Here is an 18110-nt window from a genome sequence, read left to right as displayed (position 1 = left end):
TGATTCTTTGTTTTTGTGTGACAAGAAGAGAAAGACGAACCACTCACACATGACCTGGTTTACTTAATTATTTTTATTTTTATTTTTTTCTAGAGAATGATTTACTTTTCATCTTGTTCACACAGAATGATAGAAACAGAACCTAAGTGATCTGTCCTAGAAGAGAAGAAAGTATCATAAGCAATGGCAGAGCTAAAATATTTCTTTAAGGGACCAAGCCAGATATATTGTAAAGTTGTGATTTACAACTGTTTTGTATTGGCTTTAATTCTGTGCCAAATTTACTTGTAATTATTTTCAATCTTTTGTACCCTATATTTCAAAGAATATTTCTTGGCCTATCATAATATTTGGAAAGGTAATTTCTCATGATTTTATTTTTTTGGTTGAGGAAATGGACTTTGGTGAAAAACTCTAAAAGGTGGTGAAAAATCAACGAAGGGAAATAAAGTTTCATGCACTTTAGAAAAATCATTTTCAAGGGTAAATTCCTAAGCATTTGTGAAAGAGGATTTTTTAAAAGGAGGATGTTCCCATGGGTTTTTGTAGGAAAATCCCTTCAATGATAAAATTCCCATGACTTTTTACAAGTCATTTTAAGAAAATCCAAATTTTAGGACTCTTGGAAATTAATTTGGATGCTATTATTGGTGCTTTTTAGCTCTATATCTCTTGTTTATGCCTCTTTCTTGTGATTTGGCTTTTGGGTAGGGTGTAGATCTAGATCTAGTGGTCTAAGCCTACATCCATACACCCAAGTTTCAATAAAGGGTTTGGATTAGTTCATTTTTGCATGTTTGTGTTTTGTTTGCTCTTTTCCATGCTTTTTGTGTTTGGATCGATGCTTGTTTGCTTAGATCTAGGCTTCTGCCATGTTCTTGTTTGCTTTCCCTTTGTGGGTTTGTGCTTGTTAGTCTTTGGGGTCCTCTTTGTTTGTTTGGTTGCATCCTTTCCCCTATGGTGGTTTGTTTGGATGTAACCATGTGTGAGAGTACATCTTCATGATGTTTGGATGCACACAATATAGCATGAATATGCATCTACGGCAATCACCTTGAGCACATACCCACACTACAAGGTTAAGAGCTCTCATAACTAGAGAGGGTCACTCACGTAGTCACGAAAGTCCATCATACAAAGTGCATAATCACATATATACAAGCAGATATAGATATACATACATTATGCACAATGCAACCACACAGAGAGGAAAGCAAATCAAACATTGCCAATGTTCCAAAGGTATGGCCCAGCAAGGTATATGAAATATAGAACAAACATTGCCATACCCAAGGAACGCAGCCCAAGCAAAGAGCAGGAAAAGTAAAAGGGGTACATGGAGGGGGACCCTAATACATGCTCTAAAGAAAAGGCTAAAGGAGGGAGATAGAAGGATATAATCACTCTATCCAACCAAGAAGTCAGGTAGCAGGGTTTTGAGGGGCTATTGTGGGGCCCAATAATTTAAGGGCCAAGCCCAGTTGCTCCTGGAAATCCGAAGGCCCAAGCCGAGGAGAGCTGTGGCCCAAACTCTACAATACAAAGCACAAAACAATTTTGGGGGGCAGCCGAGGACAGTTCAGTCCTCGGCAGATCCAGAATCCCACCGGAAAAGAGGGGTAAAACTGGTATAGGGCCAAACTAAAAAAGGGATCTAAGAATATCCGGGAAAGCTGCTCTCATTGCCATTTAATGCTTTGCCCCTGACAGAGCCGTATTCTTCAGCTTTATCAACCATCCCCAATAATTCTGGGATGGGACTGATGGGACAAATGTCAGTCTCGTAAAGGTTGACCCTACACGTGGACGAAGGACAGCGAACACAGACTAGTATAAAAGAAGAAGCAAGTGAGTCTGGGGGGAGGCCCCATCCCACCTCCAAAAAAGAAAGACTACATGGGTGAGAATACCTCAACAACACCTGAGATCACAGAAAAAACCCATCGTTGGGTAACCGGGGTAAGACCTTAATGGTCCTCGGACCAAGTCCGAGGAGACCCATACCATAGGATGTGACGCCGTAGGACTTAAATGTTCAAGCCCAAATCCTTTTTCTACGCGAATTTCTCTAAAACCAAGACCGGGCATCGGCCCGTGACCAACGGCTAGCTTTTCAAGCCCAATCTCTATAAATCATATTGTGAGGGATCTTTCATGTGCGAGCCCAACATCATTATTGGGCCGCAAAGGAATTGTGTCCTTACATTAGTTATAAAATTATGAGTTAGCAATGTGGGCAAGTCACAATTTAATTTTGTTAAATTTGTGTGACATTTTTTTTATATTGTGTATTTTTATCTTCATCTCTCTATCTCTGTCAAATTGTCACTATTACGTACCCCACTACTATGAAATTATAATGCATTACTTTTCTACTAGAATTTTCTAGCTTTACCTTTATTTTTGGGCACCCGTTGTTTTTCCCTATTATTGCCCTACTACCAACAAATATTCTCTCTCTCTCTCTCTCTCTCTCTCTCTTTGTGTGTGTGTGTTATAACTTTATTCACAACTCACTTCTCACTATCTTAGACATTTAGTAGCTGCAAAAAGAAAAAGAAAAAGAAAAAAAGACGATGACAAAGGTCCTATATCATTGTCTTTTGATAGAAGACTGAGATTTATATTGTGGTGCCACTATACTCAGTCAATTCTACAAAGGGGAAACAACGAAACGCACCACTCACAAAACATGAATCAAGTTTTATGAAAGGAGCGCTTCATCTTTTACATGAAAATGAATTTGTGCATTCTATGAGCTAACCACAAAAAAAATAAAAAGAGAAGATAAGGTGCCACGTGTCAATATTATGCAATTGCTAGGATTGGCATCTTGTTTTCGTGAACATAAGTCACAATTAAATGTGAGTTACAGTTCTTATCAAAAAAATAAAATAAAACAATTGTGCATTTTAATTAACTCATCTGGTAAAGTTTATTTTGGTAGAATAAGTGATCTACCAACACCAAAAACTATTTGATGATAACAAACAATCATTACAAGTGTACACCATAAGTTCAAACTATATTTCAAAAAAAAAAAAAGTCACAATTAAATTAAATAACTAACCCTTTCATTTTCAAATAAATAAGATTTTTATGTACATCTCAACTATCAAGAACCATGAAGATGTACAATGGAATCTCCCTCACTAATGACATTTTTAATATATTTTTATTATTCTATTGAAAATGGAATCTGTAGGTGTTTTCCTTATTTCCGACCCACTTAAACTCTGTTTTGCAGGGCATTGGACCACACCCAACACTAGGTGAGACATACCACTGATTGAACCTACAACGTCAAACTTGCAATGTGATAAGTCGTGAGGAATTCCTACCATCAGACCACCATTTGGTGTGATGTAGGCATTTCATTGTAAGACGAAGACTTGCTATAGATTGGACATAAGAAGGACCATTGTAATTGTTGTTTACCAAAGAAAAGATTAATTTATGGTGTCGCTCACATCTTATGAGCTGGGTAGAGAATAATGCTTAGATAGAGTGCCACAAGTCAAAATCTTGCCATTGCTAAGATTGACTGACTTGTTAGTGTGAAGTCAAAACTAATAATAAACAAATCATGTCAAATAAGCTAAGGCCAGACAACAAAGTGAGAGGTAAATTTTATGAATATGTTACTTCTTAATAGTCCAATATTCAAAACCATAAAGCAAAGCTAGTCATATAGTGGTCTTATAAAAATTTCCCTTCAACTTAATAGGTATTCTACGAATGTATAAAACTTTTGAGATATTTCTCCATTTCATCCACTCTGTTCTTATCCTATAATTCAAATCCTCATCAATCTTTCTATATTTATGAATTATTGATCTAAGATATTGTTGCTCTTTAGTATCTCTTAACAATCAAGTCTTATCGAAAGCCTTTAAATTCTAGAGCACTTCGCCAAAATTCTAATGTGGCATTAACTTCACTTCTAATTTTATTCAATAAAACTATATCATAAGCAAAAGGCATACACCAAGGGGCTTCCTATTAAATTGACTTAGTGAGCTCATCCATCACTATTAAAGGAGATATGGACTTAATGTTGATCCTGGATACAAACATATAGTGATAGGAAATTCACTTGTGATTCTTCTAGTTGTTCTCACACTAATTACAACTTCGTCATTTATATCCTCAATCAACTTAATATACTTCAGATGAACTCTTTTCTTTTCCAAAACCCACCACTTAACCCTTTTAAGGATCCTATTGTTGCTTTCTCTAAATAAATGAAAACCATATTAAAATTTTTACAAGCCTCTATGTATATTCCATTAAACATCTAAATAAGAAAATAGCTTCATGGGTAGTTTGTTTTGGCATAAAACTAAATTGATTCTCCGACATTGTTGTTTCATGTCTTAACCTATACTTGATCACTTTTTTTTCCTAAGTTTTATAGTGTGGCCCACAAGATTAATTTCACAGTAATTTGTACAGTTTTGAATCTCCCTTGTTCTTGTGAATAGATATTAAAGTACTTATTGTCCTCGACTCAGAAAACATTTTGATACTTATCCGCTCAAAATCCACCAAAGCAGGACCACGTGCCTCATGATAGATACCCTTGACACTTAAATTCAGCACCACATGATAAATTCCAATGTGAATGAATGTGCACCATTGCCATAGTTAGAAGAATATGTAGGACCTATGCAAGAGCATTAACATCAGCCTCATAACGATGTCTTAGTAAAAATTATAGCTAAAATTTTCGTATTTACTATTCTAATTAACATATTGTTTGTTTGTTTTTTTAATTATTATTCGCCTTATTACATTGATAGTTAACGATGATTTTGGGGGAAGTCTTGTCAAATGGGTCACCAGTTGGATGCTACCACTGTGTTTTCTCGAAGCAACGATGGATCAACATACTCACTTCATAAAATTTTCTATCGTAACTTTCCAAAAGAACCAAGTCCACATAAATAAAATCACCCTCATAGGCGCTCTTTATCTCTGACAAAATTAGTTATTTTAGATTCCCCAATTGAATTCAACTATGCTAGAGTAAGGATCAATGCAACAAAAAGATCGAATAGGTTCCACCAAATCTGTAATCTCCAATAGGCAAGGTTCCTTTGAGTTCAGCAGTGCAAGGAGCTATTTGCAAACTCAATAACCATCAAGGCTTTTAGTGATAAGTAGGCTGCCATCCATAGTTGATTACCCAGAGAGGAAGCTGGTCTCTGCAAGCCACCATAACTGCTCCATTGCTGTCTATAATAACAATCCCAAAGCTCACTTTGCTGGTTGCAATGAAAGATGTCAGTGCCATGTTCATCTTAAAATGATGAGGCGGTGGTGGCTTCCATTTCAATGGAACGGAGCTTGTGCCCGCTGATTTGTCTCTATTCTCCATTGAACATTTCTATTACATCCATATGGCCACGAAAAATGTCTTTGGATCCAGTGTGTGAAGTGTTTGCAACGCTTTTCCCAACAGTTCAATGAAAGGCATATACAGACCCAACAAGAGCTTTTTCAACACCCCTGATGCTAACCAACATTTTTGAGCACTGGTACATTCCCAAAACGTATTAGTTCCTTTATAATGCCTCATAATACAAATGAGCACTAAAACAACCATTTTTATTTAATTTCTGAAACACCTTGTCCTCCGTACCCATACTGATCCAAGCTGAGAACACCACCACAAAGAAATTAGTCCAATTTTGAACAGGCCTCAAATGGATTCCAATGCACCCTACCATAAATCGCCTCCATATATTCAAATTTCAAACATCATAGCATCTTTATTTGCAACTAGCTAGAATAGCATAAGAAATAAAGGAACCAAATGACCAATACCATTCCAAGCATCATGCCAAAACCATCCCTACTTTATATCCAACAAAACTAGACAAAGAGTCCCACCCTGCACTGATGGCCTTCCCAACTTCCAACCCATGTGTTGTGCAGACAAAAGTAGAAGGCTGATTGTAACTTGCTATCCTCTTTCCAAGTAGGCAAAGATTTACCCACGTAGAAAAGATGATTCATTTGAATCGACATCTACTTTTTATGTACCTACCTCCAAACATACTTCTACTCTCGCTGTCACCTAAATCCTAATTTTTTTATCCTGCGCAAAAATTATTGGAGGGTGTCACCATATGGTTTTACACTAAATCCTTATAGAATTTAAATCCAGATATTAACTCAATGTAATCAGTGGTAGCAAGCTTCTTATCAAGCATTATCTAAGAAAAAGAAAAGGAAACTCAAGCATATAGGAAATTTCTCACCCATTTGTTCATCATGGACAAAGAGCACACAACATATTACTTCTGGTTTGAGAGAAGCAAGGACGGTTCTTAAAAATAGAAAAATCTTCTGCTAGCTTCTCTTTGAAAAGAAACAGAAAAGTGTAACCATGAGTGTGCTTTTACGCATGCATGAAATCCATTCTCTGTAAATGGATTTGTTTTCGTTAAAAAATATAGACAATGATCTTCAAAGAAGATGGCCGGACAAAGCTAAAATCATTCTCAGAAATAAAACTCCATGCCTAAAAAATAACAAAAATATTCCAATTTATGTATACGAGAAGTAACTTATTTATCTCGTGCCCTTGGACGAACTCCAAGTCCAGTTCTTATATTTGCACCCACTTCCAGGAGGTCTTCCACCTATATAAGATATGCAACATTGAGCACATTTTCAAAGGATTCAAAATACAATTCAAAAGGATAATTATGTTGACTTCGCTACCTTTAAAAGGTCATATATGAGAATAGAAGCACTTATATTTCTTTATAAATGCCACTCTCCATCCCATAAATGAAAAGAAGAAACTTTAGACATGCATAGACACAAGCTGACAGCTGACACAAACACAAAGGATGGCGAAGGAAACAATAATTAATAAATAAACCAAACAATCGCTTGAGAAAAGTTCTTCACTTTTAGGTATAGTGAGAGATTAATTATTATGCCAATGTGCTCTAGTTCAAACTGTAACTGGGTTCAAAGCCCACTACGTGCAGGAGTAAACATGGATATAATAATAATAAAATATTGGTTATTATTATTTTTTTTTTAATTGGTAAGTTACATACTCACTTGGTAGGTCTTACACCAAGAAGTTTACCCTCCACCTTGCTCTTACAAGGAGGTTCCATTTGAGTTATTGTTAGTCCCCCCTCCCTTTTACTCTTTTCTAGTGATTAGCAATAAGATCTTCAAACATTATCAAATGAAAAATTATTATCCATTACAAACAGCCAAACAACAAGTGAAGTAAGTTTCATAATCCCTATATAATTAGTGATAATGAGGTGGAAAAGATGCGATGCACAGTGATTTATTGATCAATTATCATAGCTGATAAATTGTTGAACTCATAGTAGCAATTTGTCTGCCAAAAAAAATCAGCTTAGTATAGAATAAATAATTAGGATTTTAGGTGACATCATAGAGGGTTTGAAGTATGTTTGGAGATGAGAATAGAAAAAGTAGAAATTTAGGGTGAAAAAAAGAGGTAGAAGTACTTGACTCTAACTGCCAGGAGGTTGGAAGAAGAAAAAGAGAAGAGAAAAAAGAAATAAAAGTTTAAAAGATTATCTCTAACATCTGCCAAAAGAAAGAGAACATCTTTTTACACCCAAAATTTAACTCAAAGCAATGGAGCAAAGATACAATTGAAACACAATCCCTTCCAAGTAATGACACAACAATGAAGTATAGCTAAGTTTTTATATATGGCCAAAAGGGCATAATTCCAGTTAGGAGGTTCAAAATTCAGAACCAATAAAGGTAAAATAGAGCTCACATGTGTTGGAAAACTTTTCAAGCATTAATGCTCTCAGTACACCCCAGCTAAAATCACTCATACTAGAAAAAAATCAAGTTGGGGGAAAGGACTCAACTGAACTTCAAATAACAAATTAGATGACTCATTCTGTTACCATCATCACCAGATACTGGTTAACAACTAAATAGATCAAACAATAGGCAAACACTGAACAAAGAAATTCTATTTACAGAAAATATGAGGAAAGAATATCTGTTTTGTTCAATGCTTATCATGACATGGGCAAGTTACCACCAGGACGCACTGCCAACCTTTTTAATTAAAGCCTGAAATAGGACTAGAACCCTAGAAGTACCTGTGATTAATAAACACTTTTTGCGACTAACAGAAGACAAAAATCACATCAAATGTTTTTCTTTTTCCTCTTTCAATTTATTCAATGAACAACATACTCAAATTAAACAGTGTTCATTTAGTTTTGTTCTCAGGGTGTGTTTCTACAGATCCATCCTCTAGAGTTCTTAAGGGAACTCCAACATAAAATTTCTGGAATCCTATCCATCCATTTCGTCACGTCAGCAACATTTAAACGAACGTTGACTATCACCATTTTGGTTCAATTTAAATTATTGATGATGTGGCAAACAAAATCTAACCCACCCATTTCAAAATAGATATAAAAAGATTTTGTGAAGGGTAAAACTTAGGTGCATTACGTTTCCCAATTAAATTAAAATGCAGTACAGCCTTGTGTTTGAATTTAATTGAGGAACCTAATGTGGTGTACATAAGTAACCGTTCCTAAGTTTCGCCCTTTTACGAAACCTATCATTGAATTACCTAAAGACTCCGAAGCATCCTAAATCGGGTTTCTATCATATGAATTTTGAAGGAGACACATTGAAGATTGTTTAAGACCCATCTTACACAAGTAGTAAAGTAAATCTACAGATAACATATTCAATCATGTCAGATGAACTACAAAAAAAGACACAGTTTAAGCATCGACCAAAACTCCTTAGTTCTTCGTAATGAAGATGGTTTATGTTGCAGTTTCCTATGATTCTTTTTTTTTTTTTCTCATAAATAGCACATGAATTCTTTACTTAAGTTGTTCCACACTGTTTCACATTTATAAAACATTCGAAAATGAACAATAAAACAGCCTCGACTTGATATTGAAAAGACTAAAAAGCCCCTAAAATGCCACACACACAGAGAGAGAGAGAAGCAGACCTTGTGGATGCCGGAGACATGGAGGACGGAAACGGCGGCGGTTGCGGTGGCACCGACGAAGAGGGAGGCGACGGAGAAGGCTTTGAAGGGCATGAAGTGGGAGTCGCCGGCGTGGCCTCTTTTGAAGGAAGATATGGCCCACCCCAACTGGGCAGCACTAGCTAGGGCCCACCAGATGTGGCTGTAGGTCCTAGTCCCAGTCCCACCACCACCAGCACCGCCGCCTTCGTTCTCCTCCATCTGCGATCCAACTTCAACTTTGCCCTCTCCAGCTTTAGCTCTTACAGTTGCAGAGTCTTGCTCTGCCCCCAACTCTCTTTTTAGTCTATCTAAAATTTGTTGTACATTCTTTGATTTCCCCTTTTTTTGCATGGGCTTAACTTGGGCTTTAGACCTGTTGGGGGATGGGGTCTCTCTTTTTACATAGATGAATTGATGTGTGGGTATGATAATGACACCATCTACATTATAAAACAACCAGCCCATTAATTCAGCCCAAAAAAAAAAACAATCAGTCCATTAACTCACAAAAGTTCCTAAAACCCATCAACGCCATCGATTAAAAATTGCACTCTATACTATCCAAAAAAAAAAAAAAAATTGCACTCTCTAATTTTGCCTAAATTTCAATTTTGTTGTGTAATTTCTAATTCGTTTAATTCAGTCAGCTCTCTCTAAAATAATGTAGTTTTGTGTTTTTCTTTTTCCACCTTTCTATCTCTCTTCATTTCACTCTCAATTTTAAGGAAAAAACTCCTGGGCCAAAATATCGTTTGCATCATTGTTTATTTGTAAGACTTCCTATTTCATTGCTCATTTGACAAGGGATAGTTTTTTCTTCCACTCTAAGATTTTTTTTTTTTTTCCACGCCAAGGAAACCAAAAAAACAAACAAATTTAGTTTTTCTTTCTTTAACAAAAAAACCAATTAACTTTTCAAGTCACAATAGGAATTTAAGGCATTTCACAGAAATCTCCACTCTAACTCAAATTCTATCACCATTTTTTTTTTCCTTTTGAGATAGCTCCAACTTAATCAAAGCAAACTTTTCTTTTTTGGGGAAAAAAAAAAAAATCACTACTTATGTTGCTTAACCCATACTCATGCACACTTGGACTGCAAACTTGTACTGAATATAATCTTCTCTCAAATTCCATCAGGACCTACCGGTCATAGATATCTCATAATTGACACAATAAATAATCCAATAAATCAACTAAGCTCTAATACCACTTGTTGAATCCTAATCTAGTCTTACTTGAATTAATAAATTCAACTAACAAATTTAATCAATCAAAAACTTTATCAAAATGGCCAAAAGTGAATATGGGCAAAGGAGTAAATTCATAAAATCTTTTTAATAAAAAATTGAAAATATTTAATATCTAGTTTGCTGAAATATATAAAATATAAATTTTCAATATAATTAATTTGGGTTAATAACAAAAATCCACTATAAACTATGAGGTTACTTGTACAATGCAACAGAGACTAAAAATTTGAAATCATCACCCAAATTGTAACAAACCGAATAATTTGTACCCCACAATTCATCTGAACGCTAGCTTTAACAATTATTTGCTTTGCATTTGACTCTCAGAAAATGATATGACAAAATTACCCTTTCACTTAGATTACTAAACTCTTAACCCCCAAAGTCCCATATCCACAATCTAAAAAACCATTAGACATAACAATCAACGAGCTAAGGTTGGAGGCCAACATATAATTGGTAAGACTAATGCACAAGCTACAGTGGGTAATTTGGAGATTTTATGGGTATTTTTGTTATTTTATAAGAAGTATAGAAGGTTATTTTAAAGGTTAGAGGATATTTTGGTCATTTTTGTTGTTTTGGGGGTATATTTTAGTTATTTTGAAGGTTTTGAGTTTTGAGAGTATGTTAGTGATTTTGGAGACATTTATGGTCTCTTATTCAATTTAGAGCGTTTCAAGTCAATTTTGGTCATTTTGGAGAGTTGGATGGCATTTTTGGTCATTTTAGAAGTTTTGTGAGCATTTTGATCATTTTTAGATTCTATGGGTATCTTGGGCAGCTTGAAGGTTTATGAAGGTACTTAGTAATTTTGAAGAGTTTAGATGTCTTTTGTTATTTGGGAGATTTTCGGATATTTTGGTCAATTTAGAGATATTGTTGGTATTTCAGTAATTTTGGAGGTTTTGGGAAGTATTTTGGTCATTTTTAATGTTTTTAAAAATTTTGGAGGTTTTAAGCGTATTGTTGTCATATTAGAGACTTTAGGGGTATTTCATTCAATTTGGAGGATTTCTTGTGTATTTTGGAGGATTTCTTGTGTATTTTGTTCATTTTGGAGGTTTCAATGGTGTTATTGGTAATTTTGTAGGCTTTTAAAGAGTATTCTGGTCATTTTATAAATTTGGAGGGGCATTTTGGATGTTTTAAGGGTATTTTAGTCAAATGGAGAGTTAAGAGATATTTTTGTCAATTTAAAGATCTTGGAGTATTTTTCTTATTTTAAAGGTATTAAGGATATTCGATATTTAAAGATGTTTTAGGGGTATTTTGGAGGTTTTGACGTGTGTAATAACACTAAAATTGTGAATGTGACTCATGATTTCAAAATTGAAAACCATAGTTAAACTCACGATTTAAGTTTTGCTCTTATGTCATTTTGTTCAATGATAATTTTGTAATTACAAGTTATGACATGGACATTGTTATTTTTTTTTTTTTTCATTTAAATAAATTATTACTACATTGTATAAGATTATCACCATCTCATGAGATAATCACATTACAATAAAGTTGTTATTGTAATGTGAATCTCTTGGTAATTTTATCTTGTCATGTACATATAAACGAACCAAACGCTGTAGCATACTAGTATGTCATCACATATCATTAATGTTATGGTAATGGTCGCAACATTCCACGAATCAAACAGCCCAACAAAGTTTTGGAGCAAAACAGCAAGAAATGAATATTAGCTTTACATGTCATAGGATTTCATTCTGATCACATATCATAGAGCTATATTTACTGAAATACGACTCTTCTCCAATATCCATGCTGCTGAAACGACATCACAAACTTACAACATGAATACAATTGGTATACTAGAAGCAAAGCATTATTACAAGGTTCAGATGCAACTAAAGCAACCAGAAGCAAAACACTCCCAACTTCAAGTCTCCAACACTGAATCAACCACAGATGTTTAACGGTGAATGATAGAAGGGGTAACGAAATTCCAGAAAGTGAAAAACAGGACCACAATTGCAATAACAGTTGTGGTGCCTCTCCAAAAATCACGGAAATATAGATTTGTAAAGGATGCCATGAGTTTGCTCCAACAGTTGCTATAGTGCCCGCGAATTTGTTCACTGAGTTCATAGTAACAGGAACGATTGCCTTCCACAATTTGGTGGCAAAGTTTGTTGATCAAAGTTGCCACTGCCTCATTGTTTCCTAGCCAGTTAACCAGGATCTTTTTCTCAACAAGTAGATCCACATCTTCCGCAGTGTCAATAAGATGATCTAATAGCACAATATAATTACAGATGATAGCTTCCTGTGGATAATGACACTGCTCAAAGGCCGTGACGTTTCTGATAACACATTCAGTCGCATCCCCTACTATAAAGGATTGGAGTTCCAAGACAGGTTGCATGTTCTGCAAGCATTTGAGGCATGGAAAGCAACTCAAGATCCATGACAAATTTAAACACGGGCATTTTTCTAATAACCAATTTTTCTGAAATCCAATATCAAGCAGGCATCTATTTTTGACTTTTCTGAATTCCACTCCTGCCTCAGCTAACTTTGTTGCACAAGGTAGACGTTCAATACCTTTTCCAAATTTCCATTTTTGCGGAAGAAGAAAATATCTTAGGAAATCAGTTAAATGTCTGACTTGCTTCCCCTCCAATATCTTCTGGTAATCATCAAAAGAGCAATTTAAACCGGTATCTTCGCAAAAATGTTTGAAGTAATCTACAACAAACTTATGAAAGGACTTGTCCTCATTTTCTTGAACATTAAGAAGGTCTTGGTAGGCAGAATTATATAATTCCTTTAGAACAAAAAATGGAACCTGGTTCTCAAGTAATAACAAGTCCTGCAAAATATTATAGCTTAGCCAAGGTTTCTCCTTCTTTTGGACATGATCAGCTTCTTCTGGGTTTTCCGATTCTTGATTGTCTTCTTCTCGATTTCTCCGTGCTTTTTTGCAATTAAACAGACATAAATCCTGTATCTACCATGTACATTCGAAGTAGGTAGTGCCATTTGAGGGCGAACTCCTTCGTGAGTTTTCCTTAGTCCTCAACAAGTGCTCAATGATAAAAATAGAATCCAAAAGAATAATTTTTATGAATTCTTATACTGTTGATGTTATGGAACTCCTCTGCATAACAATGACGGATACGTACTTCATTCTCTACAATGTATTTTGCAAGATCCTTCTGGTCCTTTTTAGTCCGATATAAGGCTTCCTTGAAATATCTCAATTTCAACTGTTCCATCTTCTTTAACTTTTCTTCATGGTGATGAAAAGGGCCTATTGAAATCAGCACTGGAGTGTAGGGTTCTTCATTTACTTTGTGGAGTTTTTCGGGAACCCTGTAGATACAACAATCGGGCTACTCATCGGGGTCCAGGTCTACGGCTAATGGTACGTCTACAATAATATCATCACTATCTTCAATCTCAACTTCGATGCAGGGTTTCATGAGTTTCATCTTTGTACGGCAGCATAAACACAAAGTAGCTACCTTCCAACAACAATAAATATACTCAGATTTAAAACTAAATTAGTATAATTTGTATCTATTTAGTATCGATACAATATAATTATTTCTCAATACATTTCAACTCAATCACCTAGTAAAATAGAGCTTGACGTTATTTTGAATACCAAGAATTATTTATAATCAATTGGGTTATAAATTTTCCTTCAATTCCTCTTTCATTGTACCTAACCAAAAAAATTTATTAAAAATTATCTTCTATTTTGTCATGAAGCCTAATTTTAATAATATTCATGATTGGAAAAGTCAAAACTATAGTTAAGTACTTAAGTCTTAATTTTTAATTTCTGTTAGATTTATCACACTTATGTGCAACTTTAGGAAAAAAACAATAATATTCAAATTAAACTTCTAGGAAACTAAATTTATATGCTTTTCAAATCCTAAAATTCTAACATTCAAAATTTGAACTTTTTGAAAATGCTGAAGACATGGTATTTCTCTTGTTTAGATACCAAACCATGCTTGAACAAAATAGGCTAGGCTTGATATGTTCCTAAACACTAAAATAATGCTTGTAATAATAATTATGTGAAACGGCATAGTTTATTTTTTTGTAAATATCATCAGAAAAATAAATCAATTAGAGTAAAATTGAGATTTGATAACTAATGCACTTAAGCATTGATTTTTTTTTATATATTATTCTTAAATAAAAGAAGATTATAGACCCTTCATTCGCATAGGATTTGTTTAAATGAACTGTATAGGTGTTTTTATATAAGAATAATGAAATAACATTTTTTTAGTCCAATAATGAAATTTTTATTTCCAAGATTATTACTATCTATATTCATGTTTAGAATTTTTCTAATTTTTCATAGAAAAAGAAAACTTCTACGGATAACATTTGATAGAATATGCATATTGCCCCTTTTAACTGCTCCATTTTTAAGTAATATAAAATACATTAAATAAAAAAAATAACTATGATAGTTATCTTTAATAGTAATATAAATATTTAAAATTTAGCTATTATCTGTTAGAAGTATGTAGTTAAATGATTAAATTTACCATATCTCGATAACTTAAACTTTAGGTTTTGGAACAATCTGTAATTTAACATGGTATCAGAGTGATCCTGAGTTCGATCGTTATCTCCTCCACTCTATCTCCTATTTAAATTCCCTTGTGTTGGGCCTCACATATCTTAAAAGGTAGTTTCGGCCCACACGTGAGGGGGAGTGTTAAAAGTATGCAGTTAAATAATTAAATTTACTGAGTATTAGAAGTACATAATTAAATGATTAAATTTATCATATCCTAATAGTTTAAGCTCTTAGAACAATCGGTAACATTATCAAACAACCCCAAACTTCCAAAATAACCAAAATACCTTTTAAAATAACATAAAACCACCAAATTAACAAAAAAAAATGACTACCCCCCAAAAAAACCATTAAAATGATGGAATATACATCCAACAACCTCCAAAATGTCCAAGATATATTTTAAAATTTCACAAATTTCCCCCCCAAAACTTTTAAAAGCCACCCAAAAAAAAAAAAAAAAAACTTTCAATTTTCATTTTGGAAGTTTCAAGTGTTTGCTATTATCCATCTGAATGTGTAAGTTTAATCAATAGTTTTTGTTATTTGTTTTAATTTTTCCTTTGTACATCTTTTTATTGTGCTAAATAGTAAATTTTTTTCAATAATTTATTTTGATTGTGATTATTTTTTAAGTTAATTTTTTTTAAAGTTAATTGGTAGAAGTTTTTGAATATTAATATTTAAAGTGATAATTAAAGTTGTTATTTAATATCTATATAAAAATATTGGTAAATTTTCGCACACATATCAAAACTAAAAAATGACGAAAATGGGCAAAGATTTTGAGCAAAAATAAGACAACGGCGAACAGAATTGCTAGCTACACGCACTATGTGCACTAAGAAATTCGCCCTCACATGATTAAAAAAAAAAAAGAGGATTTATGCTCTGTTTATTTTGACATAAAAATATTTTTATTTATTTATAATACACTTTCAAATGAATATATATATATATATATATATACACACACACATAGGGGCGGCGCCACCTTATGGTCAGGGTGGTCCTAGCCATAATTAAAAAAAAATTATACAAAATAATTTAAAATTTTATATTTATCTACCTTTAAAAATTTGGGAACACCCTGAATTTTTTTATGCAAATAAAATTAAATTTTGGTTCATAATTTGAGCAACTTAACAATATATTAGGGTCTTTCAAGTAAAAAGATTTTATATTTTTTTAAATCTATACTACGACTTTACTTTTAGTTATTGCTTTACCTGGCACACTGTTATTGTATGACTACTTTTCCTCAAAAATATTATAATATATATTATACAACTAATTGGTCAAAGTCACGTAAATTTAGTTTTTTTCATGGTACAACTACTTTTCTTTTTTCTTTTTCCGATAATTTTGATTAGAAAAAAATAGTAGTTTTAGTTAATTAAGTGAATAAACTTAAAAAGTTACTTAATTTTTATATAACATCAATTAATTCATTATATATATATATAAAATAAAATTTTATTTTTATGATTATAATTGAACATGTGATTGTCCATTCTAAGGGAATTTGATTAAATTTACACAAAAAGTGTCACTAAATATTATGTTTTTACATTTTGCTATCATATTATTAGTAATAAACTTATTATGTTTTTATTTATATAATTTAAAATTTTATTAATTATATTATTTATGACATCGATTGGACCATCGGTCGGATCTTGGTCCTACCAAAAAACCAGTAACCAGTCTCTTTTCCAGTAACCAGTAACTAGTTTATAAAACCATGGAAAAAAACCAAAAAAAAAAAAAAATTATAATACAACCATTAACAAGGCTCAAACCAAATGCCATTGGAAAAACCCAATACAAGATCAATTTCATCTCAGACTAAGACTATCACTACTCCAACACCAACATGATTACGTTTTAATTCAACAAATATTTAAAAATAAAAAATAAAAAATCCTCAATGGCTCATGGATTCACAAGTCATTAAACAATTCAAACTAAAACTAAAACTAAATCAAACCTAAAGGCTAAAAGGAAATAAGAAACTCACTTACTCTCCACAGCCATCGCCATCGATTTCTATTCAGCAACACTAACAACAACCACAACTAAACTCCACAAACTTTATGTTGTAAAACTTTATTTTCTTTTTATTAGATTTTGAAATTTATGCTTCTTGAGGAACATCTTAGAAAAAATTCCTAGAGCCACAATTGTATATATATATATCCTAAGAAAACTACTTTTTTTTTTTTTTTTTTTTTTTTTTTTTTTTTTTTTTTTTTTTTTTTTTTTGGGTTGGAAGGATCCTTAACATTTTTCACTTTGTAACAAACAGATTTCCTGGTAATCTGAAAATAATTTTGGTTTGATTGGGATTTTATTTCACACCAAATGTCTACAATGGTTTTCAGAAAATATTTTACGCACGTCAAACCCAAACCTTTTCTTTTTAATATCAAATTGAGGTGATATTTGGAGTTTCTATATAATTATTTTAAGTATTTTTCCTTGGGTACGTACCATATGCTTACCCTACAAATTAAAAGTAACATTTTTCTTCTCATAAATCATTTTTATCGTGTAAATAAAATTTAATCCTGAATTTCTGGTGCAGCTAGCAGACAATAAAAGATTTTTTTAAAATAATTGAAGTGACTCTGAACTAACAGTAACTGATACTCTCACATCCACCTTCCGATGGGGAAAAAAAAAACACCAAATAAATATAATGCGTGCCCTAATACTTATTAAAGGAAATTAGTTGAAAAAAAAAAAAACAAAAAAGAAGAAGAAGAAGAAAACAACCTTGCAAGGTATATTTTTTAATTAAAACCCTGAAGTACACGATACAAAACATGAACTCAATTAAATTACTAAATTATCAAATTTTGGCGAAATTTATCTTGAAGAACAAAAATGAAGTGAAAGGATGTGGCAAAGAACCTGCAAATGTTATTTGAAAGAAAATGCTTGAATACTTTTACTCCAAGAAACAGCACAATCTGAGAGAGATAATGTCCAACGAAGCAAGGATAATAATCTTTGATTCTCTCTCTCAGATAAAACTCACTCATCTAAGAAAGTATCTTCTACTATAGCTCACTTCATAGCAACCTTAAAATCTTCTTACGCTCCTACTTATTGAGTGATTCTCTCTCTCTCTCTCTATCTCTCTCTCTCAAACAAAATTAAATAGTTTTAGGACCACAAATTATTTCACAACTTTTTTTGTCATAACTTGAACGTAGTAGACTTAAACTCGCTATTATTTTCTTCAGTAATTACA

At 33.0% G+C, this 18110-nt stretch overlaps 2 protein-coding genes across 3 annotated transcripts; both read right to left on the bottom strand.

The window, feature by feature from the left end:
* Positions 1 to 5270: 5270 nt before the first annotated feature.
* LOC115983455 lies at positions 5271 to 9416 on the bottom strand. 2 transcript variants are annotated; one of them, XR_004090060.1, is made up of 3 exons: positions 9011 to 9416; positions 6267 to 6650; positions 5271 to 6103 (listed from the first exon to the last, which is right to left on the bottom strand). XR_004090060.1 is itself a non-coding variant. In XM_031106131.1 (2 exons), exons 1-2 carry the CDS (start codon positions 9380 to 9382, stop codon positions 6576 to 6578), a joined length of 447 nt encoding a protein of 148 aa, XP_030961991.1. In that variant the 5' UTR covers positions 9383 to 9416; the 3' UTR covers positions 5271 to 6575. The 2 variants fall into 2 exon arrangements, 1 of the variants encoding a protein (XP_030961991.1); XM_031106131.1 differs by having other exon boundaries at positions 5271 to 6650.
* A 2795-nt stretch (positions 9417 to 12211) lies between these two features.
* LOC115985067 (UPF0481 protein At3g47200-like) lies at positions 12212 to 13517 on the bottom strand. Its single transcript, XM_031108038.1, has 2 exons — positions 13379 to 13517; positions 12212 to 13215 (listed from the first exon to the last, which is right to left on the bottom strand). The coding sequence occupies exons 1-2, from the start codon at positions 13515 to 13517 to the stop codon at positions 12212 to 12214; spliced, it is 1143 nt and encodes a 380-aa protein (XP_030963898.1).
* Positions 13518 to 18110: the final 4593 nt, after the last annotated feature.

The sequence above is a fragment of the Quercus lobata genome, chromosome 4 (genome assembly GCF_001633185.2).
Source record: "Quercus lobata isolate SW786 chromosome 4, ValleyOak3.0 Primary Assembly, whole genome shotgun sequence".
Taxonomy (NCBI): Eukaryota; Viridiplantae; Streptophyta; class Magnoliopsida; order Fagales; family Fagaceae; genus Quercus; species Quercus lobata.
The sequence above is the reverse complement of the archived record's forward strand: the minus strand, read 5'-3'. Positions and strand labels throughout refer to the sequence as shown.

What these genes read in the sequence shown, in the direction of transcription:
- LOC115985067 (XM_031108038.1), bottom strand. Translation starts at nt 13,517, where the DNA reads ATGGAACAGTTGAAATTGAGATATTTCAAGGAAGCCTTATATCGGACT. An exon ending in GGAGTTCCATAACATCAACA is followed by an intron (nt 13,216 to 13,378) that starts GTATAAGAATTC and finishes ATTGCAAAAAAG; the next exon opens with CACGGAGAAATCGAGAAGAA.
- LOC115983455 (XM_031106131.1), bottom strand. Translation starts at nt 9,382, where the DNA reads ATGCAAAAAAAGGGGAAATCAAAGAATGTACAACAAATTTTAGATAGA. An exon ending in ATGTCTCCGGCATCCACAAG is followed by an intron (nt 6,651 to 9,010) that starts GTCTGCTTCTCT and finishes TATCTTATATAG; the next exon opens with GTGGAAGACCTCCTGGAAGT.